The sequence below is a fragment of the Neltuma alba genome, unplaced genomic scaffold, assembly GCF_004799145.2.
Source record: "Neltuma alba isolate B1F8T4 unplaced genomic scaffold, ASM479914v2 tig00006631_pilon, whole genome shotgun sequence".
NCBI classification, from domain to species: Eukaryota; Viridiplantae; Streptophyta; class Magnoliopsida; order Fabales; family Fabaceae; genus Neltuma; species Neltuma alba.
The window spans coordinates 54,966-80,943 of record NW_021634522.1 but is presented as its reverse complement, the minus strand read 5'-3'; the positions used below and the strand labels follow the sequence as shown (position 1 = coordinate 80,943).

Below are 25,978 nucleotides of genomic sequence, written 5' to 3'. Positions count from 1 at the left end.
TGCTGGCAAAAAAATTAAATTATTAAAACAGTAAACTTATAATAAAGTAATGCCAAAATGTATATTCAAATTGAGTCTGATAACATTTGAGTCACCCCAGCCAAACAAAAATTTTAGTTCTACTAATTATTTTATGATCTGCTATGATAATGCAATATTATTTTAGTACTAGTTTTAAAATAATTTGAGAGCTAATATTTCAAAGGATGAAGCTCATGAAAGGACTTGATTTGTCCGTAATTAATGGATTAAAATTGAACAATAATTGCAAACACACGTTCATTATTAGTAAAAAAATTTTTTCAACAGAGGTGTAAATAGCGTGTATTTTTGACTATAAGTTATTGTGTATAATATGTTAGGAGGAATACCAAATACGCCGGCAGAAATATTAACTTAATAGGTTTCATGAATTTGTCCAGAATTCAAAATGAATTATATATTAATAATAATGCAATAATATATTGATTTTGTAATAAAAAAAATGAATAAGGGTACGGAATCTTTGGTGGTGTCCAAAGGCGTAGGTTGGGGAATCTTTGAAAAGGCGAAATAATAATGGAATAAAAAAAGCTGAGCTGACGTGGAAATTATTATTACCGGATATGCACGGGCGACAGTTCACAGTTCTCTGAGCGGGGGTGTTCAAAGCCAGCCCGTTCTGGTCCCGGTCTTATTAGGACAGGATGGATTTGTCTCGAAATTTTTCGGGACGGGACACGGGACCGAGTCGTCCCGTCCCGGTTCCTTTTTTTTTTTCTTTTTTTTTTAATTTTTTATCCTATTTATATAATATTATTTTTTTCATATTTTTTTAAAATTTAAGACTATTGTATAGAACTATGGATATATTTATTTAAAGTTTTTATATTTGTTAATGATTTGAGATTATTGATAATTAGAATTTTTAGCAAATTTTTATTGTGTTAAAAGCTTTTGTTTAGAGTTTTTAATGACTATTATATGTAATATTTTGGGCTTTTGTTTAAAATTGCCCAAACAAATAAAAAAGAAAATAAAAAGATGTTTTTATAAGGTCTAAACCCAAAAAAATATAATTAAAAAAATCAGATTTTATTAAAAAATATAAAAAATAAAAAAAAAATTTCAAGACGTTCTAATCTCATTCCGGATCCATCTCGTCCTGACTGGGATCGGGACAATACCAGGACGGACCGGGACACGAGACAGATTTTTTGTCCCGTTACTGTTCACTAGGACGGACCTGTCCAGGTCCCGATCCGTCCCATAAACAGCCCTATCTCTGAGTGTGACGCCCACACTTTTTTTTTTTTTTGGACTGAAGTGACGCCCACAGTTTAAATTCACGGTTCACATATCGGGACTGGGCTTAATAATTGTACTGGGCTACTAGTATTATATAAATAATTACTAATTTATCTGTCTGCTAGTAAATTTATTTCTTCTATCGCTTATTATAAGATCTTTTTAATTAAATTAAACAGTTTAAAAAACAGTTAAAATTAATTAAAAATAATTAATATGTAGCAAATATAATTTTTTCTAAATATATCCCCAAATATAAAGGGGTAAATGTGATAAAGTAATAATAAAATAAATAAAGAAAGAGAATGTATCAAATGCATTAAATTAAGGATAAATAGGTAATAATACATTAAATGTTCAGAACAACTCAAAGAGGATTTTATAAAAAGAGACAGACTTATTTAAAAGATTGAATATTATAATAAGGAGGAGTATTGATGAGAATAAAATTTTAAATGAAAATCCAGGAAATTTAGTTGCAAACAGTAAAAAAAATTAGAAAGAGAGGTATAACTAATAAAATAATAAAAATATGGCGCCCAGCAATTTATTTTGTTAATAATTGATTGATAAATAGTAGTAGTTTAACACACAGCCTTGTCTATTCATGTTAGAAACATCAAACTCGATTTTTTTTATTGACTTATCGTTTTTTATTGATAGAATAATTTAAAAGAATAAATTATATGTTTGTATTGATAAGTTTTGGGATTAATTTAATTATATAATCGAATAAAAATATAGAAACAACTCGAATGTAATTTGTAAAATTCTATAATTTAATTTAATAATAAGAAATAAACTTTTGAAAATTTTTTTTAGAAAAATGGTTTGATAGTGCAATGAGCTGGGTTGGGATTTTACTCGGCAGAAGGCAAGCTAATTTTGGCTCATGTCACCAACCTAATGAATTAACTCTTATTACCGCCTCCCTATGGCGGTGGAATGTGATAATATAGGAGGAGAAAAAGCTGAAAGAGAAATGTGGGGCAGACCAAATTGGAGCATTATAAGCCCAATCACTCCTAGTTGTATGGAACAAAAACATTGGGCTATTCCTTTCTATTCTGCCCTTTGTTTGGTCAGCAAAAAAAAGAAAAGAATCCAGAATATTCTTTTCCATGTTCCATACTAGATACTCAGTGCGCTGCGTATAATACTAACTCTGATTCTTTTAATATAAAAAACTGGTTTGATTTTTATTTCAGTTCTAAATATAAAATCTTAATTTATTTTATTTTTTATATTTATATTTTTTTAAAGGCAATCCTTGTAATAGTGATAGTTTTAACCAATATGCTTGATTAATAAGGATATTTTAGGAAAGATAACACTTATGTATCACAAATAACTAACTTAACTAGTTTTATTAATCTACTCAAATTAGTCAGTTAGTTCTTATATTAAGGAACAGAGGTAGTAACTCCCATATTTAATATAAGAGATAGTTATAAATTGAATTTGGTCTTAAATATAAGATCTTAATCTATTTTGTCATTAAATTTGTAATTCATTTTCTAATATATCCTTATTAATCACACATGTCAAGAGGTTTCCATCCAGGGATAATCATGATTAAAAGGAGGTATTTTAGGAAAATCAATTTATGTATTTTACAAATAATTGAATTAACTAATTTTTTTAATGTATTGAAGACAGTTATTTAGTTCTCATATCAAACATCAGTATACTGCCGGACCATTGTATTCTTGGTTGCTGTGTATTGCGAAAAGCTACCGGGTTTACATATACTATAGCATGGTGAATGGTATTTGTAAGCTATAAAAAGATCAATATTCAAACTGATATAGGCATAAATATTAATATAATATATAATATTTCCAATAAATTCTACTATTTTATGTTTACAAGTCTTTATAAAATTTGGCCAAAAACAAAGGTCCTGATAGAATAAATGAATCTACTCATTTCTTTGAGTTTTATAAAATACTACCTCCGGTCCTTATTATAAGACCCCGTTTGACTTTTTGTTTGGTCCTAATTATAAGACTCTAATCCATTTTATCTCTCATATTTATGCATTTTTTTCCAAAATAATCCTCCCAATAATGATAGTTCTAGCTAATATACTTAATTAGCAAGGATATTTTAGGAATGACAACACTTATTTATTACAAATAACTAACTTAACTTACTTCCTTAATCTCCTCAAATAAGTCAACTGGGTCTTATAATTAGGACCGGAGGTAGTATTCAATAGTCCATCTAATTTTAAAATAATAGGCTATGTTTTGATGGAGGGAATGCGGGAGACAAATGAGGAGGAGGGGATATTAGAAAGAAAAATTTCTAAATCCCTGCTCTTCCCATGTGGGCCGAAGATGCTTCAGATTTTTTTGGTCCTGGGCCAGGCCCAAGTTTCCAAACTACTCTTGACGTTGTTATTTTCTAATTTGAAGGAAAATAAATATTTGAATAAAATTTTTCTTTTTCTTCTTTTTTAATAAGTAAACGAGTCAAATAAATATCACTTGAAAAGGAAAATTTAAAGTGGATTGATATGTTAGATTAAAAAAACATTATGGAATGAAAATAAAAGTTTTGATAAAATTAATAAAATATTATAATAAATATAATTTAGAAAGTATAGGATAAAATTTCAAAAGTAAAATACATTTAACCGCATACTCACTGCTTTAGAAGTCTACTTGAGATTAAGCTGTTCCCCCTTTTCAAGATCTTAATCATATTCTTTTTTATTTTCAGCCACTCCTATTTCCTATAGGTTTAATTATCTTCAAGCACACTTTTTTTTTTTAATTATACTAGGTGTGATGCTTAATATAAAAACTAGTAGGAGATTGAATTTGGTCTTAAGCATAAGAACTCAATTCATTTTATCTCGTTTATTTATTTAAACTAATCTTATTGATTGCATATGTTAAGAAATTTGCATCAAAGAGTAGTTTCAACCCAAATAATTAAAGAGGGTATTTTAAAAAATCAACACATATTTTTGACAAATAGCTAATTTAACTACTTTTTTTAATTTACTGAAATTAGTTAAATAGATATTATATTAATGACCGGAAGACATACTTCCTTTGATCTCAAATTTAAGAGTTAAATAACTAATTTGTAGAAATTAAAAAAATTAGTTAAATAGATTATTTATAAAAATATGTGTTGATTTTTCTAAAATATCTTCTTCAACTATTGGCATTAGAAACTAATCATTTAATGAAAACATTTCTTAACATCCATGGATAGAGTTGGGAAAAAATTTATAAATTTGTGAGAGAAAAGTGAATAGAAGTTTTATATTTAATATTAAAACAAACCCTCCACTAGTTTTCACATTTAAATCCGAAGGAATACTCGTGTTTTAGTGCATATTTTAAGTACAAAAAATTCTCGTAATGAATGGTGGCCATCATTTGAATGGTTGTTAGATGCTGTGCAATTCGTCTTCCAAATGAATGGTTGCCACATATCCATTGGACTTTTCAACACCCTTTGGTTAAAAAGATACAAACACATTCTCTTGGAGTCTAGTATATTTTTCAACAATTCCACAAAGTGCGTGTATGACTTTGGAAGGAAAATTCAAATTTTCTTGACTTCTAGCTCTTTTTTTGGCCAAATCTTGACTTCTAGCTCTGACCTGACAGGTTCTTCGCGCTATATTCTTCGGAAAACCCACAACTTTTGGAAAGCTTGACTCAGCAATATTCGAGATCCTGACTGGTATTCTTTATAGTTAAGATGAGAAGCACTGCATAATTTTTCCTCAAAGCATATGTGTCACTTCCGAAGAAAAAATACGAATTTTTCCTGGCTCCTGCTTCTAGACCTGACCTGATAGGTTCTTCCAGATGCTGACTGGTATTCTTTATAATTAAGAAGAGAAGCACTGCTTGTATATTCATGCTTCATCAAATCAAACGAAGTCCTTTCATCTAATAATGGCTTTTGTGCAGCTATCTCCAATCGTCTTGTCTCTCTTATTTGCCTTGCTTTCACTTTCTGTAGCTGCTCAAACTTCAAGGAATATCATCTCTCTAGGTTCATCCCTAACGGCGGGGAAAGATAGATCATCATTCTGCACTTCAACATCTGATGAATTTGCATTTGGGTTCAAACAGATCGAGGAAGATGGATTCCTACTAGCCATCTGGTTCAACAAAATACCAGAAACCACAGTTGTTTGGTCAGCCAATGGACAAAAGCTTGCACCAAAGGGTTCTAAAGTTGAGCTCACCTCAAATGGTTGGTTCCATCTTGTTGATCCCGAAGGTAAGCAAATTTGGAATGCCAACCCTTTAGGTAAAATTGCTTGTGCAGCCATGCTTGATTTTGGTAACTTTGTGTTATTTGGTCATGACTCTCAAAAATTGTGGCAGAGCTTTGCGCGACCCACTGACACAATTTTACCAGGGCAAGTCTTGAAAGAACCTGCTACACTTGTTTCACGCTATTTGGAAACTAACTATTCACCTGGAAGATTTCAGTTTAAACTACAGACTGATGGGAATCTTGTGCTTTACACAACCAATTTCCCAAAGGATGAAGTGAATTCTCCTTATTGGAGTACTCAAGTTTTAGATACTGCTCGCTTCTCTTTGAACTTCAACCTATCAGGCTGTATATTTTTAATTGCAGATAATGGAACTATAATTAGCATAATATCGTCAAATGCTCCATCCACACAAGATTTCTATCAAAGAGCTGTTCTTGATTATGATGGAGTCTTTAGGCACTATATCTACCCCAAGAGTGATAGTTCTAGCACTGGAAAATGGTCAATTGTGTCTGTCACACCTTTAGATATATGTTTACAAGTTACTGAAAAGACAGGAAGCGGAGCTTGTGGTTGGAACAGTTATTGTATATTTAATGGGGGGATTAAAAGTTGCCATTGTCCACATGGTTATAGTTTTATTGATCCAAGGGATGTGATGAAAGGTTGCAAACAGGACTTTGTTTCACAAAGTTGTGATCAAACTTCTTCAGAAACAGATCTGTTTGATCTCAACGAGATGCCCAGTACGGATTGGCCAGAGTCTGATTATGAACACTTCAAATCAGTGACTGAGGATTGGTGCAGACAAGAGTGTTTAGAAGATTGCTTTTGTTCCGCTATTACCTTCAGAGATGGAGAATGCTGGAAGAAGAAGAAACCTCTCTCTAATGGAAGAAAGCATAATTCTATTGGAGGGAAAGCTTTGATCAAAATAAGAAAGGATTATTCTCCTTTAAGTCCTGATGATATTGATCAAAAGACTGATCAATCAACATTGATTATAATAGGTTCTACACTTTTAAGCGGTTCAGTTTTCTTGAACTTCTTGTTACTAATAGCAGCTTGTTTGGTTGCATATCGATTTGGCCAAAATAATTCCAAAGTTAATAAAAATGTCCAATTCATATCAAATATGAATCTCAGAAGTTTCAGCTACAAGGAATTGAAGGAAGCAACACATGGGTTCACAGAAGAACTTGGCCGTGGTGCATTTTCCATTGTCTACAAAGGATTTCTACCTGACATACCAGGGAATCTCATTGCTGTGAAAAAACTACATATGTTCAATGGAAGCGATAAGGAATTTGAAGTAGAAGTAAGCGCCATTGGTCGAACTCATCACAGGAATCTGGTGCAACTGCTGGGATTCTGCAATGAAGGAGAGCACAGGCTACTTGTCTATGAATTTATGAGCAGAGGAACTTTAGCTAATTTCCTTTTTGAAGATCAAAGGCCAACTTGGCATCAAAGAATGCAAATTGCAATAGGAATAGCTAAAGGACTTCTGTACTTACATGAAGAGTGCAATACCCGGATCATTCACTGTGATATCAAACCTCAAAATGTCCTGCTGGATGACTTTTACACAGCTAAAATTTCAGATTTTGGGATAGCAAAGCTATTGAAGATTGACCAATCTGTAACTACTACAGCAATAAGAGGAACTAAGGGGTATGTTGCAGCAGAGTGGTTCAAAAACCAGCCAATTACCTTGAAGGTGGATGTTTACAGCTTCGGAGTTTTGTTATTGGAGCTCGTTTGTTGCAGAAAGAACTTTGATATGAATGTTGAAGACGAGTATAAGATGGTACTAATAGATTGGGCATATGATTGCTTTCACTATAGGAGATTGGACCCATTAGTGGAAGATGATGAGGAAGCTCAAATTGACATGAAGAGGGTAGAAGAGTATGTGAAGATCAGCATATGGTGTATTCAAGAGAATCCATCTACAAGACCCACCATGAAGCAAGTTGTGCAAATGCTTGAAGGATTCATGGATGTATCAAATCCTCCTGACCTGCCATCCTTTACAAGTGAATGATAAGCCTTCCACCAAATAAATATCATACACTAGCCTGATCCTAAATATAAGATCTATTTTGCAGTTACACTTCAAACTAGATTTTACATTTAGGACCAGATGTAGTATTGTTTAGTGTATCTTATAAGAATCCAAGTTTATTTTGTGGTTCTCGTTCATTTTAAGATTTTGTTGTGACTACATATAATCAAACTTGTTCTTCCACATTACTAGTAGTGGCAGCTGGGGTTGTGACGATCTGCAACAGATAGATTTTTTTCACACAAAGATTGTTAGATCATTTCCTAAACAGGGTAATCTCAGAACTTCATAAAAATTAAACTATGTTGTGAGACTGTTTTGTCTTTTACTTATTTATGTGATCGTATCTTTCTCCCTAATTATATCAAGCTGCCAACATACTTTTGAAGGGCCTAATTTGAAGGATCAAATATATATATGCGTATATATATTTTTGAATGAAGGAGACGAGCATTCAGCAAAATTTAATCTTGTATTTGTGATTTTTACTTTAAAAAATTTATATTTTGTCCATTAGGCCATTTCCTAGCTCTAACACTATAGGCGGTTGTCCTGCTTTCTAATTTAAATTTAAATTTGTCATATTACTAATTCACGTTTGATATGTCAAGTCCATTCCTAGTTGGTGCCTTGCACAAAACTAGTTTGTGAAGAACAAGCAAATAAATGATCCCTTTGAAAACCACCTAGAATCAATTCTTCTTCCAAGTCCGAATTGAATGATCTTCAAGGTGAGTGGTTGCAAACGATTTCAAATAAGAAATACTATTTTTAGTTCTAAATATAAGAGTTAGTTTGTAACATAAGTTACATTACAAACCAACTCTTATATTTTTGACCACAGGTAGTAATTAATTTTAGCTAAGTTCTTTAATTTATGTAAAGTTATTATTAGGTCCTTATAACGCCTATCAGCATGGAACCTTTCCATACACAACCTCTCCATTTAGCCTCCATTTAAATAAAACAGTGTCGTTTTACGATTTTTTTTGAAAAACTTGTACAGCTTTTTCCACTCCAACTGAGCGTTTATCGTTTCAGTTTCATGAGCTTTTTATTCTTCCGTGGTCGACTTCTCTTCTTTCACACATCTCATTGTTGTTAGTGATAATTCCTGATTCTTTTCATCCATGATGCTCTTCTAAGTGTTCACCCATGGTCCTGTTCACCTTCACCCACCATCGCCCAGAGGTACCCTCTTATTTTATTTCTCACCCTTTAAAATGCTTTAATGCCCTCCTTTCCTTCACAAATTACTCCCCTCTATGTCTGTTGCTTTATCTACAGTATTCCAAATTAGAGTTTTATTTTTCAAAATGGTTGGGCGTTTCACAAATTGAACTGTCTTTGATGTTTCTTGCAACCATAGTAATGCCTGCATAGTTACCTTTGGCTGGTGATCAAAGAGGTGATATCTTATTGCCACAGGAGGCTGTATCTTTTAGTGCTCGCTATATGGCTGACACAAAAGCTGCTAAATAGTAGGGAGTAGAACTACTCCTGGCCATCTAAGAGAATGATTATGTGCTAAATTTTTGTCATGTCTTTGAATTTATTACACAGAACGTGAAAGCAATTTTCACCTCACTGTTTATTATGTTCTGTATGATTAATTTATTAGTGCTCTTCCCCTTCACAGAACATGTGCTAAAATCATTGGTGTTTCATTACTGCTTAAGTGCCTAGTTGGAGAACATAGCGTTTTATTTAAACAGACAAATGATACCGTTTTATCTAAATGGAGGCTAAATGGAGAGGTTGCGTAATGGAAAGATTCCGTGTAAGATACACACGTATTACTTTGATTCTTATTATAAGTCAGTTGTAACTTATTCTTACATGTTAAAGAATACATTAAATTGATAAAAAATTTTAAATTTATCTTTGTGAAAGTTTTCTCTCCGTGCATTTACGAATCATTCTTATTATTATTATTATTTTTTCTCTTTCCAAGTACAATTAAATATGGATAAAATTAAAAACTGATTATTAAATACTCATGATTTATATTTATGATAAAAAATTTTCTTACAAATAACTTGTGATGTGATATATGCATGGGTGTTGGCCCACATAATAAAATGGTGACTGTCTCATGGTCCAGTGTTTGCCAAGTCCTGTCATTAGCCCATTAATGTGAACAATTTCCATTGTTTTGCGTTGAGGAGGGGGCAATTTTCCCAATTTCAAGGGGCAGGAGGGAATTCATGGGGTCCCATTCAAAGTCAAATTATGCAGTAATATTTAAATTTCCACATTGAGTATGCATCTCAAAAATGAGGAGAAAGTGTTAGTCTTAAATTTGAACCTTCAAAGTAAAGTTATGATAACATTTTATAAATTTATTTGTTTTAATAGGAGAATAATATTGAATAAATCAAGAAAATAGAGAATGACCTCCATTTTTTGATTTCACAATGGAGGGAATATTGATTGGTCATTACTCATTTGGACCAGAAGCAGAGACGAACTTACCAATTGGTACCATCTTCTTGTTGTCCTATGGATAATAAAAACGTGTTTTCTTTCTTCCTTGACGTCTTTGTTTACCTAACAAAGTAAGTGGTCAATATATAAATAATCTCATTTGATTTAATAAAACAAAAAGATTATGATACTCATAAAGAATAATTGGAATCCTTTGAAAAGTAAGCAATCAGAACAGTTCCTTTTACTAATGGGGGAACTGGGGAAGGACCGGATCGAAAACGACGAAAGCACGTACTGTAACTCACTAAGTGTTTTTTTTTTTTTTTAAACCTTACGCTTGATTGGCCAATAAAGATCTCCATTTATTCTTTCAATAATAAGAAATGAGAAAATTTCGAAAAAAAAAAACCTCTAAAATTTTAAAATTTTAAATCAAGAAGGATTATGAAAACGTGTTGTCATTTTCTTTTTAAATGTTACTAATTATTATTAAAGTGCAATGAACAAGACTGATTTATAATTTTAAAATTTAAAAGTATATTTTTTTGGAAATTCTCTCATAAGAAATTAAGTATGTTTTTTTGAATTAAATTCACGTTACTAGTCGGATTTAGTCTAATAAAAGGAACCAATCCTTCATGACATTACAAACTAAAATTTGAATTTTTATTAAAACAAGTGTCCACATATATGAGATAACATCTGACAATGCTTGGCAGGTCTAATAAAAGGATATCTATGTCAGTAAAAAAAGAAAATTCACACCCAATTACAGAGTCTATGCTTTAATAATTTTAACAGCTTTTTTTTTTGGCCAAAATCATTTTAACAGCTTTAAATACATTCAAATGCATTTAGTGTATAAGCTAACTAAAGCTCACATCTTATTTAATTAAATAAAGAAATTTATGATGCTCCTAATGTATTGCATCTTATAAAAACGCCGAGGTTCTGACAGTGACTAGAACCAGATTTATTCAAACAAAAGATTCATGTGCACTAGGAAAGAAGAGGGACCCCGATGTTTAACTGATAAACACTAGCTCCCATTTGAATGGAAGCTATGGATATCCTGTACAATTTACTTAACAAACCAACAATTAAGATCTTGAAAGACTCAGCTAGCCTCCTTTTCAACAGTAGTACTTGAAAAACGAGTGAAGCACGAACTTTTCTAGTCATCGAACGATAAGATTTTTTTCCTCCCAAGTCTAAAAGCGATTTAGATAATTAATATGCGGTTGTGAGGAAATACAAACTTTTCTTCACTTGGACTTTTACCTGGGAGGTTCTTCTCCATGGCCTTATTTATCTGCTTCACTCTGCATCAAAGCTGACTGGTGCCTATATTAAGAAGAAACACTATTTCTTACTCAAGTTTCATCAAATGGCTTTTGAAAAGCCATACCCAATTTTGCTATCTCTCTTACTTGCTTTGCTTTCGCATTCTGTAGTCTCTCAAGCTTCCAAGAACATATCCCTGGGCAGTTCACTGACTGCAGTTGAAAATGGCTCCTTCTGGCCTTCACCATCTGGTGATTTTGCATTTGGTTTCCAGAAAATTGAGAAAGATGGGTTCCTACTAGCCATCTGGTTCAACAAAATACCAGAAAAAACTGTTGTCTGGTCAGCCAAGGGACAAAATCTTGCTCCAAAGGGTTCCAAAGTTGAGCTCACTTCAGATGGTTCTTTCCAACTCGTTGATCCCACTGGTAAGCAAATTTGGAGTGCTACCCCTATAGGATTTGGAGTTTCTTATGCTGCTATGCTTGATACTGGTAACTTTGTGTTGGTTGGTCAAGGATCTCAAAATTGGTGGCAAACTTTTGATCATCCTACTGACACAATTTTACCAGGACAGGTTTTGCATCAACCTGCTCAACTTGTTTCACACTTTTCACCGAATAATTATTCAAAGGGGAGATTTATGTTTGCACTACAAGATGATGGGAATTTTGTGCTTTACACAACTGATTTCCCAGCTGATTCTGTAAATTCTGCTTATTGGAGTACCCAGGTTTTTGGCAGTGACTTCTCAGTGGTCTTTAACCAAGCTGGTCTTCTATTTGTTCAAAGAAGTAATCAAAGTATAATCCAAACAATATCATCTCTGAAGGACATCTCTGCGCAAAATCTTTACCAGAGAGCTGTTCTTGAATATGATGGAGTCTTTCGGCACTATACATATCCCAAGGGTAGTAACTCCAGTACAAGAAATCTGCCTATGGCCTGGTCAATTCAATCTGTGACACCTTCAAATATTTGTATGAGAATTAATGGACAAACAGGAGGTGGAGCTTGTGGATTCAACAGCTACTGTAACTTTGATGGTAAGAACAAAAGTTGCCACTGTCCAGTCGGTTATAGCATCATTGATCCAAATGATGTGATGAAAGGATGCAAACAAAGCTTTGTTCTACAAAGTTGTGATGAACCTTCTTCCGAAGCACACCTTTTTGATTTCATTGAGATGCCTCATATCGATTGGCCAAATTGTGACTACGAATACTTCAAACCAGTAAATGAAGATTGGTGTAGACAAGCTTGTTTAGAGGATTGCCTTTGTGTGGCTGCTTCTTTCAACGATGGGGCATGTTCCAAGAAGAACCTACCTCTCTTTAATGGAAGGTTTGATTCATCATTCCCAGGGAAAGCTCTAGTCAAAATAAGAAAAGGTAATTCCTCTACTCTGGTTCGTGGAGATATTAATCCAAAGAATGGCAAATCAAAGTTATTTGTTATTGGCTTGATACTTTTAGGCAGTTCAGTGTTCTTGATCTTGCTCTTGGTGGTGGCAGTTTGTGGGGTTTTATATTGGTTTCGCCATACTGATCAAAGGGTTCCCAAACCAGGTCGATTTGTGTCAAACATGAGCCTTATAAGTTTCACTTATGAAGAGTTACTAGAAGGCACAAATGGATTCTCAGAAGAATTGGGTCATGGTGGATTTTCTGTTGTCTACAAAGGTGTTATGCCAAATCTTCAAAAGAACTTTGTTGCAGTTAAAAAATTAAAAATGGTGGATGGAAGTGAGAAGGAATTTGAAGCAGAAGTGAGTGCAATTGGTCAAACACACCATAGGAATCTGGTGAAACTTTTGGGATTCTGTAATGAAGGAGAGCATAGGCTACTTGTGTATGAGTTCATGAGTAAAGGGACTTTAGCAAACTTTCTTTTTGAAGGCAAAAGACCAACCTGGCATCAAAGGATGCAAATTGCAATAGGTACAGCTAAAGGACTCCTGTACCTGCATGAAGAATGCACCTCTCAAATTATCCATTGTGACATCAAACCTCAAAATGTCTTGATTGATGACTCTTGTACAGCTAAAATTTCAGACTTTGGTCTGGCAAAGCTATTGAAGATTGACCAAACTGTAACTACAACAGCAATTAGGGGAACTAGAGGGTATGTGGCATCTGAGTGGTTCAAACACAAGCCAATTACTACAAAAGTGGATGTTTATAGCTTTGGAGTTTTGTTATTAGAGATCATTTGTTGCAGAAAGAACTTTGATAGGAATGTTGAAGATGAGAATAAGATGGTACTGATAGATTGGGCATGGGATTGCTTTCACTCTGGTAGATTTGACTTGTTAGTGGAAGATGATGAGGAATTGCTTACTGACATGAAGAGGGTGGAGAAGTATGTGCTGATCAGTATTTGGTGCACTCTAGAGGATCCATTACTGAGACCCACCATGAAGCAAGTTGTACTCATGCTTGAAGGATTCATGGATGTGCCAGATCCTGATGTTCTGGAATCTATTGAAAGCTAAAGGTAAGCCTTCGACACCTTTGAAAAAAAAAAAAAGGATATCATGTTGATTTTACCATTTTAGGCTAGTTTCATCCGTTTTAAAATCCTTGCGCTCCTTCTATGTTTAGCGATCGTTTAAGTGTTGCTGTTCAATAAGGGGGAAAGCAGAGCTCTTTTATGTGTTTCAATAATGTTTACTACTCACTCTGTTTTCAAATTCAAATTGCAGCTCTTCTTACAGCGCATAGTGGGGCTCTTAATCTACAATTTAGCATTCATGTACTTCCATTTCCAAGAGTCATGTTAATTAATTAATTGGTCTTGGGATATACTTCTTTTATTTCCATATCATGTGCTACGTTGTCTTGCTTTTTATTTAAATTTAAATTTTTCCTATGATAGATTAATGACATTTAAGTTTCGTTTGAATAGGAAGGAAAGAATATATGAATGAAAGATTCTTTAAAAAAAGTAATTTTTTTGAAGAAATTTAATCTATTTGTCCTAATAGTTTTGACTCAATTATAATTGCTTACAATCTCTAAATTTTACTATAGTGCAATTTAGTCCCTATAATTTTGATTCGATTGTAATTTAATTTTCAAATTTTGACTCAATGTAGCTCAATCTTTATATGTCATATATTGTGATATTTGCATCAAATTTGAAAAAAATTAATCTTTAAACTTTAATTTATTACAACTCAATTCCTATAACTTTCTGTTGTAATTTAATTTTTGAATTTTAACTTGATGTACCCCGTTCTTATATATCATACATACACTATGATATGTGTAAAATTAAATTTGAAAAAATAAATAAAATTTTGCAGGTTATATTGTTGGCTCATGCAATGTGTGGCTGTGGCGGATGATGGGTGTTTGTGTTTTGACTTGAATAAGAAGTAAGACGAAGGAGGTTGGAATACTGGGAGAGAGGATCATTGATCGCTGAACCTTTGCAAGCTCTCAATATGATGTTGGTCTTTTTCTTAAAAGGAAGCTCTCATTTTTCTTTTGTTGTGTTTTGGGCTTCTTTTGCTTTCTTCTTCCGCCAAGTTGCTTTTCTTTTTTGTAAATTTAATTTCTTCTTCCGTCATGTTTCTTGGCCAGGGGTTTGAATCCATGACTCCTTAGCATACCAAAAGTAATGTGACTACCAAGCCATTTAGTCATATAATGCAAAGAAAGATATATGTAACAAAACAAATCCAAGTGTTCAAGTGTAAATAAACATGTGAAATTTGACAATTTACAAGTACAATTTAGCAATTCACAATAAAAATTCAATGATTTACATGTAATATAATGGAATTCACAACCCCAAATGCAAGTGTTTATGTGTAAATGAACAAGTGAAATTTGAATATTTACAACAAAAATTCATGGATTTATATTCCAAATTCGACGATTTACAAGAAACATAAGAGAATTTACAACTCTAAATATAAGTGTTTGAATGTGAATGAACAAGTGAAATTTAGTAATTTATAACAAAAATTCAGCGATTTACAACCCAAATTCAGATATTCATAAGAAACATAAACATTACAAAACTTATAAGAGAATTCACAACTTCAAAAGTTTTGCTAATTATGGCACCGGAGCTTCTATTCAGGGAGGCTTCACTACTTTCGGCCACATTAAGTAAAGACCAGCATTTTTTTATTTTTGCTAATTGAGGCTTGGTCGAATAAAAAAAAAATGTAACGTTGTATTAGAATTAATTACATATTGCCTATATTTAATTTCTGTTTCTTTATAATGCTAATGATCTCAAGTTAGCTTTTTACCCATTTTGTGTTCATCATATACATTGTAATGTAATTATATTATAATTTTTCACAACAAATAAGATATTAAAATATGGTTGGTAATATAAATAAATGTTACGTGGACAACATATTGTTAATAATACAATTCTCCACATACAGTCTTCATTTCTTCTAGCTCCCCACGCACACACATGTGTATGTCGAAGCCTTTGATAATTAACTCATAACTTCTATATATTTAACAGATCATAATAAATAAATTCACAAGTTAAAAAGAAATAAATCTAGATATTTGAAGCACAATTTAAATTAATGCACAATGCATCTAAGGAGCATAATGAAATTCACAACACAAATAAAGTCTTCCTGAACATAAGCTCCCGTGCCTTAATTAGCAAAACTTTTGAGATTGTGAATTCTCTTATAAGTTTGGTAATATTTATGTTTCTTGTGAATCTCTAAATTTGAGTTGTAAATCACGGAATTTGCAAATTTCTGAATTTTACTTATTCATTCACAAACATTTACACGAATTCTCTTATGTTTATTATGAATCACTGAATTTGGGTTATAAATTCATGAATTTTTATTGTAAATCTTTGAATCTCACTTGCTTATTCACACATAAATACTTGTATTTGGGGTTGTGAATTCTATTATTTTACTTGTAAATCGCCGAATTTTTGTTATGAATTGCTAAATTTCACTTTTTTGCTTACACTTCGACACTTGTATTTGTTTTGTTACATATATTTTTCTTTGTATCATATAATTAAATTGTTTAGTTGGCTTGGTGGTCACATTAATTTTGGTGTGCCAAGGGTTCATGGGTTCAAACCCCCCCGGCCACTTAATTTTTTTAAAGAAATCCTCCAACCATCGAAGTCTAGTAGCCGGTCACTGAAGCTCTGACCTATAGCATCGGTCACCTGAGCACCAGCAGCTAGAGCTCTGGCTAGAGTTAATATTTATTTATTTTTTTTAAAAAAAGGGGGTAGTATTATAATTTTATCCTTAAATTTTAATTTCATTTTGGTCCAAGAGGGTTGACTGAAGTTTTCAAATATTTTGGGGGTTGACTGATATTAATTGGCTACAGTGGTCCTTAAATGAAATTTTTCCTTGAAAAATATCTAATTAAAAATTTTAAATTTACATCATTTAAATTAGATTTTAAATTGTCCAAATTTTCTCATAACGATAAACGGATGGTGTTCATTTGGTTATGATGAGTATCGAACCAGTACCGTACTTGGGCTACAGGCCCCAACTATATGATCCTTTAGGGTCTTTACCATGTTGGCCTTAATTTAAAAGACAATACTGCAGCTTGTATAACCAGTTCTTAAGTCTAAAGTCCATATATTGTTTCAACAACATTTATTAAAAACAGAAAAAGAACAAGTTTCTTTCAAGAACTTTGGAGTAATTTCTCATAAGGCATCTTTTCTCAAAATAAAAGAGAAGATATTTTTCAACTTGAGTTGTTTCAAATTTTCATATCGTGACCCACATTTTCAGTCGGTTTGGAACCTCTTCTCTTCCCTTCCCATCCTCTTCCCTCCTCTTTTTTTTTAATGTTAGATTAACATATTTCAATAGTTTAGATTTTAGTTTTTTGTAAACTATTTATAAAAATTTTTTAAAAACATTTAGTGCACTTGCAAACCATTAGAATTAAATTTTAATATAGCTTGTAATTTATTATTTATTATTTAATATTTTAATAATAATTTTAAAAAGATTTAAAGCTGAACCTATAAAATGTTAATCTAATGGTTAAAAGAGAAAGAAAAGGAAAGAGGATGAGAAGGAAAGATGAGAGGTTTCAAACCGTATTTTCAGTTATGACATCAAATATTTGATTTCTTACTAAAAAAAGTTCAAAGGTAACCTCCATCAAATAATGTATTGAATTTATTCTATTTTCTATATATAGGTTTTAGTTATCTTCAAGCTCATTTTGCCAATTACAGCTCATATATATATTTGTATTAGATTTTTTTTTAAAAAAATTGATACTCATAAAGTTGAAAAATCAAAGTCTGTTGTTGGATCTTGTACTACTATCATTTGTCGTACAAATGAATGGTCCTAAATTACTTTCCGACAACGAGTTGATTTTTTCCTCAACGTGTTCCACACTTTCAAAGATGCTTTTAAACAAGAGTATTTGACTTTAGAATGCTCCACATTTTCAGTCTTTATGACATCAAATATTTGTATTAGATTTTTTTTTTTAAAAAAGAAATGATCCTCATAAAGTCATAATGTATTGCACCTTTTGAAAAATCAAAGTCTTCGGATAAGTACTATTTGGCTAACAAATGAATGGTCGCTAAATTAATTTCCGACAGCGAGCTGATTTTTTCCTCAACATGTTACCCACTTTTAAAGATGTTTTTAGGTAAGAGTATTTGACTGTAGAAGAAAATATAAATTTTAATTGGGAGAATTATTAAAAGTACTGTCAAAAAGAAATACACTATGACTAAAAAATATACGTGTTTTTTTTTAAAGTAATCTTAAAATATACAAAGTAAATATATAATGAGAATTTTATTTCAATTTATGTGAAATCACATTTGTTAAGTACTTTTTGACAAACCAAACACTATCTAAATATCTTGTAATGACAAGTTTTAATATAATAAATAATGACAGCAGTTCAAATTGTTCATTTGTCATTAAAATTTTTTAATATTTAACTATTTATATTCCCTTCCTAGAATCTTGAAACCTCATATTTACTCACGTAATTATTATTATTATTATTAATTCTTGCTATTGTTGTCGGGAACAATGATAATTGTATAGTCACCCAGTAGTCAGTCAGAGTGATGAGTTAAAATAGTGTTTATGTCTTTTATATAAGTAAAAAATTAGTTTATTTATTTATCTATAATTTTTTGAAACTTTATTAGTATTAATTTTTATGTGGGTATTTATTTATAATTTTTTGAGGGATTTTTTTTCATAATTTTTCTGGGAAGCTAAGACCTGTTTGGTATGAGGCAGAAGGATTGGTATTGGACTACTGGTAACTTGGCATTGACGTTGTTAATTTAGGGGGGTTTGGAAGCTGTAAAAATACTTTTTAAAAGTACTTTTTTACAAATCGAGACAAATTTCTCTACAATTTATTTCGTATACCGTTTCGTATACCGTTAAATCACTTTTGAAATATAGTTTCATTTCTAGCTAGACATCCCTTAGTCTCTTTTTTTTTTTTTACCTGAATTAATTTAGTCAAGTTTGGCACGAGTGCTTTAGCAGTCTTGGCATTGGAAAACCAGTCCTGGGATTGAACATTTTCAGACCAAATTACCCCTCAGCCCGTCCCTCTCGCTGTGCATTGCTCTCATGAATAAATTGAAGAGTGGGTGAAGGAAGAGATCGAAAAGAGAAACTGTGGGAGATGCTTCGAAGATGGAGGCCATGGATTGGGGGAGAGAGTTGCAAAGGGTCTCTTTCGTCAATCGCACATGTGTCTTCTTTGGTCAGCGTAGTTGCTGGCTGCAATCACTCTGTAAACAGTGAGCCCGCAACCATAACTCGAGAGTAGCAGTTTAGGAGATATGGGTAATTTAGGTTTTTCATATTTTGAATTTTATTTTCTTTTCTTTTAGTTCATCAATCCCATGAGTAACCCAAAATATACCAGACGATAATTTTTTTTATTTGATTAACTTTTTCGAGGACTAGAGTGTTTGTCGGTATCAACAAGTGTTTTTCAGAATTTGAATTTGTATTCTTTTCCTTATAAGAATGGATAACTTCTCATATTAATCAACATTCGACATTCAATAGCTTGAATGTAATTTTAAATCTCAATCCCCGTACCAATCTCAATCTGACTCCCATTCCCTTGAAATTCACTCTATCATACCAAAACGTGCCTAATAGTCTAAATAAAATAGGAGGATCAATATTAGTTTAGGATAACTGGTGTTCATAAAAGAATAGTTTAAGAACTAAAATGTCCTAAACCCAATTAAAATGAAGTGACTGATGCAAAAATAGCTAACACCCAACATGCTTCTCACAATATAAAATACAAATTTAGTATTTTTGTTATTCTTTTCACTACTGACTAAATTCTAACTTGTGACAGAAGTCATATTTCAATCATGCATTTAGCCTATCATTGTCAAATACATTACTTAGATGAATTAAATAAAAAAAATCAAGATGCTCAATCCATTAATTGCAACTTTTTTTAATAACAATAACTATATGGTGTTTGTTTCGTTGTGAGGAGGATCAAAAGTCTAAACTCTTCATGATCCTTTATGGTTTTTACCATGTTGGCCTTAATGTAAAGGACAATACTGCAGCTAATGCACCCAGTTGGTCTAAAGCCTAAACTCTAAAGTCCATGTAATGTTTCAACAGCATTTATTGAAAGAAGAAAAAGAACAATTTTCCTTCACGAACTTTGGACTTTGGAGTAATTTCTCACAAGGCATCTTTTCTAAAAATTCAAAAAAGAAGAAGATATTTTTCAACTTGAGTTGTTTCAAATTTTCACATCGTGCTCCCACATTTTCAGTCCTTTATAACATCAACTATTTGATTTCTTACTTAAAAAAATTCAAAGGTAACTTCCATCAACTAATGTATTCAATTAATTATATTTTCTGTATACAGGTTTTAATTATCTTCAAGCTCATTTACCAATTATAGCGCATATATATTTGTATCAGATTTTTCTCAAAAAAGTGATCCTTATAAAGTCATAATGTATTGCACCTTTTGAAAAATCAAAGTCTTCGGATCTTGTGCTATTTGGCTAACAAATGAATGGTCGCTAAATTAATTTCCGACAGCGAGTTGATTTTTTTCCTCAACGTGTTCCCCACTTTTGGAGATGTTCTTAGGTAAGAGTATTTGACTGTAGAAGAAAATATAAATTTAATTGAAAGAATTACTCTATAATGACTGGAAAATCTTACAATAACTAAAAATGGTTTTGGGAATTGAAACTCATGTTCTTCTCTAGACAAAAATAAGGTAAGGAGCTTCAACGTAATTTTAAATCGCAATTCCACTACCAATCTCAATCCCACTTTCCTCCTTTGAAATTCACTCCATCATACCAAACAATACCTAATGGTCCAAATAATTAATGAATATGTAAAAAGGATCAACATTAGTTTGGGACAACTGGTGTTCATAGAAGAATAGTTTAAGGACTAGAATGTCCTAAACCCAATTAAAATAAAGTGACTGATGCAAAAATAGTTAATACGCAACATGCTTCTCACAATATAAAATACAAATTTAGTATTTCTGTTCTCCTTTTCACTCCTGACTAAAATTGTAACTTCTGACAGAAATGATGTTTTAATCATGCATTTAGCCTATCAAGTGTCAAATATAGTACTTAAATGAATTAAATATAAAAAAAGATGCTCAATGCATTAATTACATCTTTTTTAAAAAATTATAAGTTACAAATGGTACGTTGCATCTAGCGGAAGGAGTTAGTTCCCACAAAGCAGTAATTCAATGTTTGAATCTCTACTAAAAGAGGTACCCATATTTATTGGGGAGAAGAATGTTTCCACTAACTTCTCTCTCCACTTAATTTCTTCATAATTAGATTAACTTCTAATGATTGAGATTTAAAATTGAGTAAAAATATTATTATAATATTAAATATAATAAAAATTTATCATATTAAACTACTTATATATCAAATTTAACACTTAGTAGTATAAATTTATTTATTTTTTTTTATTCTTTAATACTTAATATTTTAATAATATCTTTATAAAATAAACCTTAACCATTGAAATTTGATCTAATGATGAAAACATTAAGCAGAGAGGAAATGGAGAGAGGGGTTAGTGGAGTCATTCCTCTCCCCATTTAGTGCCGAAGAGTACTTGAAATATAATTACCTCTAATAGAAAAAAAGAAGAAGAAGAAGTTCATCCAATTAAGCTATCATTTGAAATGTTCCATGACAATTTGTCCAAGAAATAAATGGTTCGTAGACTGCAGCATGCAGATTAATTACTTTTCAACGCAATTTGAAAAATGAAAGATTTTTGAAAAACTCATTGTGCAATCTCACATGAAAAACCTTGAGTCCAAAAAAAAAATCTCACCTATAAAACCTTATCATAATTGGATTACAAGCCCCAGCTATATTATCTTTTATGGTTTTTACCACAGTGGCCTTAATTTAAAGGACAATGCTGCAGTTTGTATCCCCGGTTGGTCTAAAGTCTAAACTCTTAAGTCCATAAATGTGTCAACAACATTTATTAAAAAAAAAAAAAGAACAAGTTTTCTTCAAGAACTTTGGAGTAATTTCTCATAAGGCATCTTTTCTCAAAATAAAAAAAGATGTCTTTCAACTTGAATTTTTTTTTTTCAAATTTTCATTTCGTGCTCCACACATTTTCAGTCCTTTTATAGAATTTAGTTTGATTTGCAAGCTCTCAATATGATGTTGGTCCTTTTCTTAAAAGGAAGCTCTCATCGCAATTATTTGTCGCTGGACAAGTTTTCTTTCGTTCTGTTTTGAGCTCCTTTTGCTTTCTTCTTCCGTCATGTTCTTGTTGGGTTTTTCTTTTCTTTTCTTTCTTTTTCCCTCCCCAAAGCTTATGCACTGATAGGAGGGTTTGACCTTGTAACTTCATACTTAAAGAAGTCTTCATATGAAAGTTTTTGCATTCAGTTGGGATGGAGCACATTATATTGTGTGGTCATTAAATAGTTGAGTATGGAATGCTGATCTTAATTTAGATCATTTAGATCAATTTTCAATAGTTTATTATTTTTCTTTATGTTTTGAATTTTTTTTATTTTCATAGATATAAAATTTAAAGTAAAAAATTCTATAATTGTTACCTCTTTAAAAAAATTACCAACCACAGACTAAAAATTTTAAATTTAAATTTTTTAAATCAGATTTTAAATGGTTCATATTTTATCATAACAATAAATATATGGTGCTTAGAGGATCAAAAGTCTAAACTCTACATGATCCTTTATGATTTTTACCATGTCGGCCTAAAATTTTTAATTACATAGGATCTTGAGGGAACTAAAATTTCAGACGGAATTAGCCACGGAAAATATTTCGTCGGTAATTTCCGTGGCAAATCCGTGGCAAATTCCATCGGAATATTTGCGACGGAATTTCTCACGAAATTTGCCACGGAAATTACCGACGGAATATTTTTTGTGGCTAATTCCGTCGGAAAAAAATTTACCGACGGAATTGATTCCGTCAGTAACTTTCGTGGCAAATCTGTGCCAAATTATAGCGACCATTTGAATGGAAGCTATGGATATCCTGTACAATTTACTTAACAAACAAACGTTTAAGATCTTTAAAGACAGTTGGATGAGCTTAGCTGGCCTCCTTTTCAACAGTAGTGCTTGAAAAACTACTGAAGCATGAACAAGTGGAGTTATCGAACGATAAGATTTTTCTCCTCCCAAGTGTGAAAACGATTTTGATAATTAATATGCGGTTGTAAGAAAATACAAACTTTTCTTCGCTTGGATTTTTCCCTGGAAGGTTCTTCTCCATGGCCTTATTTATCTGCTTCACTCTGCATCAAAGCTGACTGGTGCCTATATTAAGAAGAAACACTACTTACTCAAGTTTCATCAAATGGCTTTCAAGAAGCCATACCCAATTTTGCTATCTCTCTTACTTGCTTTGCTTTGGCATTCTGTAGTCTCTCAAGCTTCCAAGAACATATCCTTGGGCAGTTCACTGACTGCAGTTGAAAATGGCTCCTTCTGGTCTTCACCATCTGGTGATTTTGCATTTGGCTTCCGGAAAATTGAGAAAGATGGGTTCCTACTAGCCATCTGGTTCAACAAAATACCAGAAAAAACTATTGTCTGGTCAGCCAATGGACAAAATCTTGCTCCAAAGGGTTCCAGAGTTGAGCTCACTTCAGATGGTTCTTTCCAGCTCATTGATCCCATTACTAAGGAAATTTGGAGTGTTAGCACTAGAGTTGAAGTTTCTTATGCTGCTATGCTTGATACTGGTAACTTTGCGTTGTTTACTGAAACATCTGAAAATTTGTGGCAAAGCTTTGACCATCCCACCGACACAATTTTACCAGGACAGGTTTTGCATCAACCTGCTCAACTTGTTTCACACTTATTGCCAAATAATCATTCAAAGGGGAGATTTCTGTTTGCACTACAATATGATGGGGATTTTGTGCTTTACGCAACTGATTTCCCAACTGATTCTGTAAATTCTGCTTATTGGAGTACCCGAGTTTTTGGCAGAGACATCTCAGTGGTCTTTAACCAATCTGGTTTTCTATTCGTTCAAAGAAGTAACCAAAGTATAATCCGAAGCCTATCAGCTCTGGAGGACATCCCTGCACAAAATCTTTACTAGAGAGCTGTTCTTGAATATGATGGAGTCTTTTGACACTATTTCTATCCCAAGGGTAGTAACTCCAGTACAAGAAATTTGCCTATGGCCTGGTCAATTCTATCTGTGATGCCTGCAAATATTTGTAACGGAATTAATGGACGAATAGGAGGTGGAGCTTGTGGATTCAACAGCTACTGCAACTTTAATGGTACGAATAAAAGTTGTCATTGTCCAATTGGTTATAGCATTATTGATCCAAATGATGTGATGAAAGGATGCAAACAAAACTTTGTTCTACAAAGTTGTGATGAAACTTCTTCTGAAGCACACCTTTTTGATTTCATTGAGATGCCTCATATCGATTGGTCAAATTGTGACTACGAATACTTCAAACCAGTAAGTGAAGATTGGTGTAGACAAGCTTGTTTAGAGGATTGCCTTTGTGTGGCTGCTTCTTTCAACGATGGGGCATGTTCCAAGAAGAACCTACCTCTCTTTAATGGAAGGTTTGATTCATCATTCCCAGGGAAATCTCTAGTCAAAATAAGAAAAGATAATTCCTCTACTCTGGTTCGTGGAGATATTAATCCAAAGAATGGCAAATCAAAGTTATTTGTTATTGGCTTGATACTTTTAGGCAGTTCAGTATTCTTGATCTTGCTCCTGGTGGTGGCAGTTTGTGGGGTTTTATATTGGTTTTGCTGTACTAATCAAAAGGTTCCCAAAACAAGTCGATTTGTGTCAAACATGACTCTTAGAAGTTTCACTTACGAAGAGTTAATGGAAGGAACAAATGGGTTCACAGAAGAATTGGGCCGTGGTGCATTTTCTACTGTTTACAAAGGTGTTTTGCCAGACATTCCAGGAAACCTTGTTGCTGTTAAAAAACTCAAAATGGTGAATGAAAGTGAGAAGGAATTTGAAGCAGAAGTCAGCGCAATTGGTCAAACACATCATAGGAATCTGATGCAACTTTTGGGATTTTGCAATGAAGGTGAGCACAGGCTGCTTGTCTATGAATTCATGAGTAAGGGAACTTTGGCAAGTTTTCTTTTTGAAGGCAAAAGGCCAAGCTGGTATCAAAGGGTGCAAATTGCAATAGGAACAGCTAAAGGACTCTTGTACTTGCATGAAGAGTGCAAATCTCAGATTATACATTGTGATATCAAACCTCAAAATGTATTGCTTGATGACTCTTACACGGCTAAAATTTCAGATCTCGGTTTGGCAAAGCTTTTAAAGATTGACCAGACTGTAACTACAACGGCAATTAGGGGAACTAAAGGGTATGTTGCGGCTGAGTGGTTCAAAAACAAGCCGATTACCATGAAGGTGGATGTTTATAGCTTTGGAGTTCTATTAGTAGAACTCATTTGTTGCAGAAAGAGCTTTGATGTGAATGTTGAAGATGAGAATAAGATGGTGCTAATAGATTGGGCATATGATTGCTTTCACCACAGGAGATTGGACCTATTAGTGGAAGAAGATAAGGAAGCTCAAATTGACATCAGGAGTGTTGAAGAGTATGTGAAAATCGGTATCTGGTGCGTTCAAGAGGATCCATCAGCAAGACCCTCGATGAAGCAAGTTGTACAAATGCTTGAAGGATTCATGGATGTGCCAAATCCTCCTAATCTAGCATCCTTTGCAAGTGAATGTTAGGCCTTCCAGCAAATAAATATCATTTACTTTCTCTATGTATCTTTTAGGAGTCCAAGTTCATCAATGATTTATGCTCTTGGTGCTTGATAAACTTGGGTATGTGAGTGACTATGCATTGCCCTCTTTGTTATGAGGAAGATGAGAATAATTATGAGAGTGTGAACTTTTTTTTCCAAAAAAAAAAAGAGAAGAAAAACTAAAATATTGTCATGTTTCTTAAATGACTTGATTTATTGTGTTTTGTTGCTTAAATGAAGAGACATGACTCTTGTTTAATCAACCTCTTAATGAAAGGACCAATATTACGAACACAAGGCAATAGGGAGAGTTCATCTCAAAAGACAAGATTATTGGGTGGTAAAACCTCTT

General features: G+C 32.6%; 3 protein-coding genes across 3 annotated transcripts; all 3 read left to right on the top strand.

Moving 5' to 3' along the window:
* The first annotated feature begins 5,015 nt into the window (after window positions 1–5,015).
* LOC114750763 (G-type lectin S-receptor-like serine/threonine-protein kinase LECRK2) lies at window positions 5,016–7,614 on the top strand. The gene is made up of 2 exons (XM_028939369.1): window positions 5,016–5,133; window positions 5,281–7,614. Exons 1-2 carry the CDS (start codon window positions 5,124–5,126, stop codon window positions 7,593–7,595), a joined length of 2,325 nt encoding a protein of 774 aa, XP_028795202.1. The 5' UTR covers window positions 5,016–5,123; the 3' UTR covers window positions 7,596–7,614.
* Window positions 7,615–11,378: 3,764 nt separating this feature from the next.
* On the top strand, window positions 11,379–15,009 carry LOC114750760 (G-type lectin S-receptor-like serine/threonine-protein kinase LECRK1). Its single transcript, XM_028939366.1, has 2 exons — window positions 11,379–13,826; window positions 14,638–15,009. The coding sequence occupies exon 1, from the start codon at window positions 11,434–11,436 to the stop codon at window positions 13,822–13,824; it is 2,391 nt and encodes a 796-aa protein (XP_028795199.1). The 5' UTR covers window positions 11,379–11,433; the 3' UTR covers window positions 13,825–13,826; window positions 14,638–15,009.
* A 3,999-nt stretch (window positions 15,010–19,008) lies between these two features.
* Window positions 19,009–25,775, top strand: LOC114750758 (G-type lectin S-receptor-like serine/threonine-protein kinase LECRK2). The gene is made up of 4 exons (XM_028939364.1): window positions 19,009–19,115; window positions 23,080–23,171; window positions 23,283–23,866; window positions 24,020–25,775. The coding sequence occupies exons 1-4, from the start codon at window positions 19,009–19,011 to the stop codon at window positions 25,607–25,609; spliced, it is 2,373 nt and encodes a 790-aa protein (XP_028795197.1). The 3' UTR covers window positions 25,610–25,775.
* Window positions 25,776–25,978: the final 203 nt, after the last annotated feature.

Bases quoted from the DNA above. Each gene is read 5' to 3' on its own strand.
- LOC114750760 (XM_028939366.1), top strand. From the start codon at position 11,434: ATGGCTTTTGAAAAGCCATACCCAATTTTGCTATCTCTCTTACTTGCT.
- LOC114750758 (XM_028939364.1), top strand. From the start codon at position 19,009: ATGGAGGCCATGGATTGGGGGAGAGAGTTGCAAAGGGTCTCTTTCGTC. The intron at 19,116-23,079 runs GTGAGCCCGCAA...TGCGGTTGTAAG, and splicing joins CTGCAATCACTCTGTAAACA to AAAATACAAACTTTTCTTCG. The intron at 23,172-23,282 runs GTGCCTATATTA...GGCATTCTGTAG, and splicing joins CTCTGCATCAAAGCTGACTG to TCTCTCAAGCTTCCAAGAAC.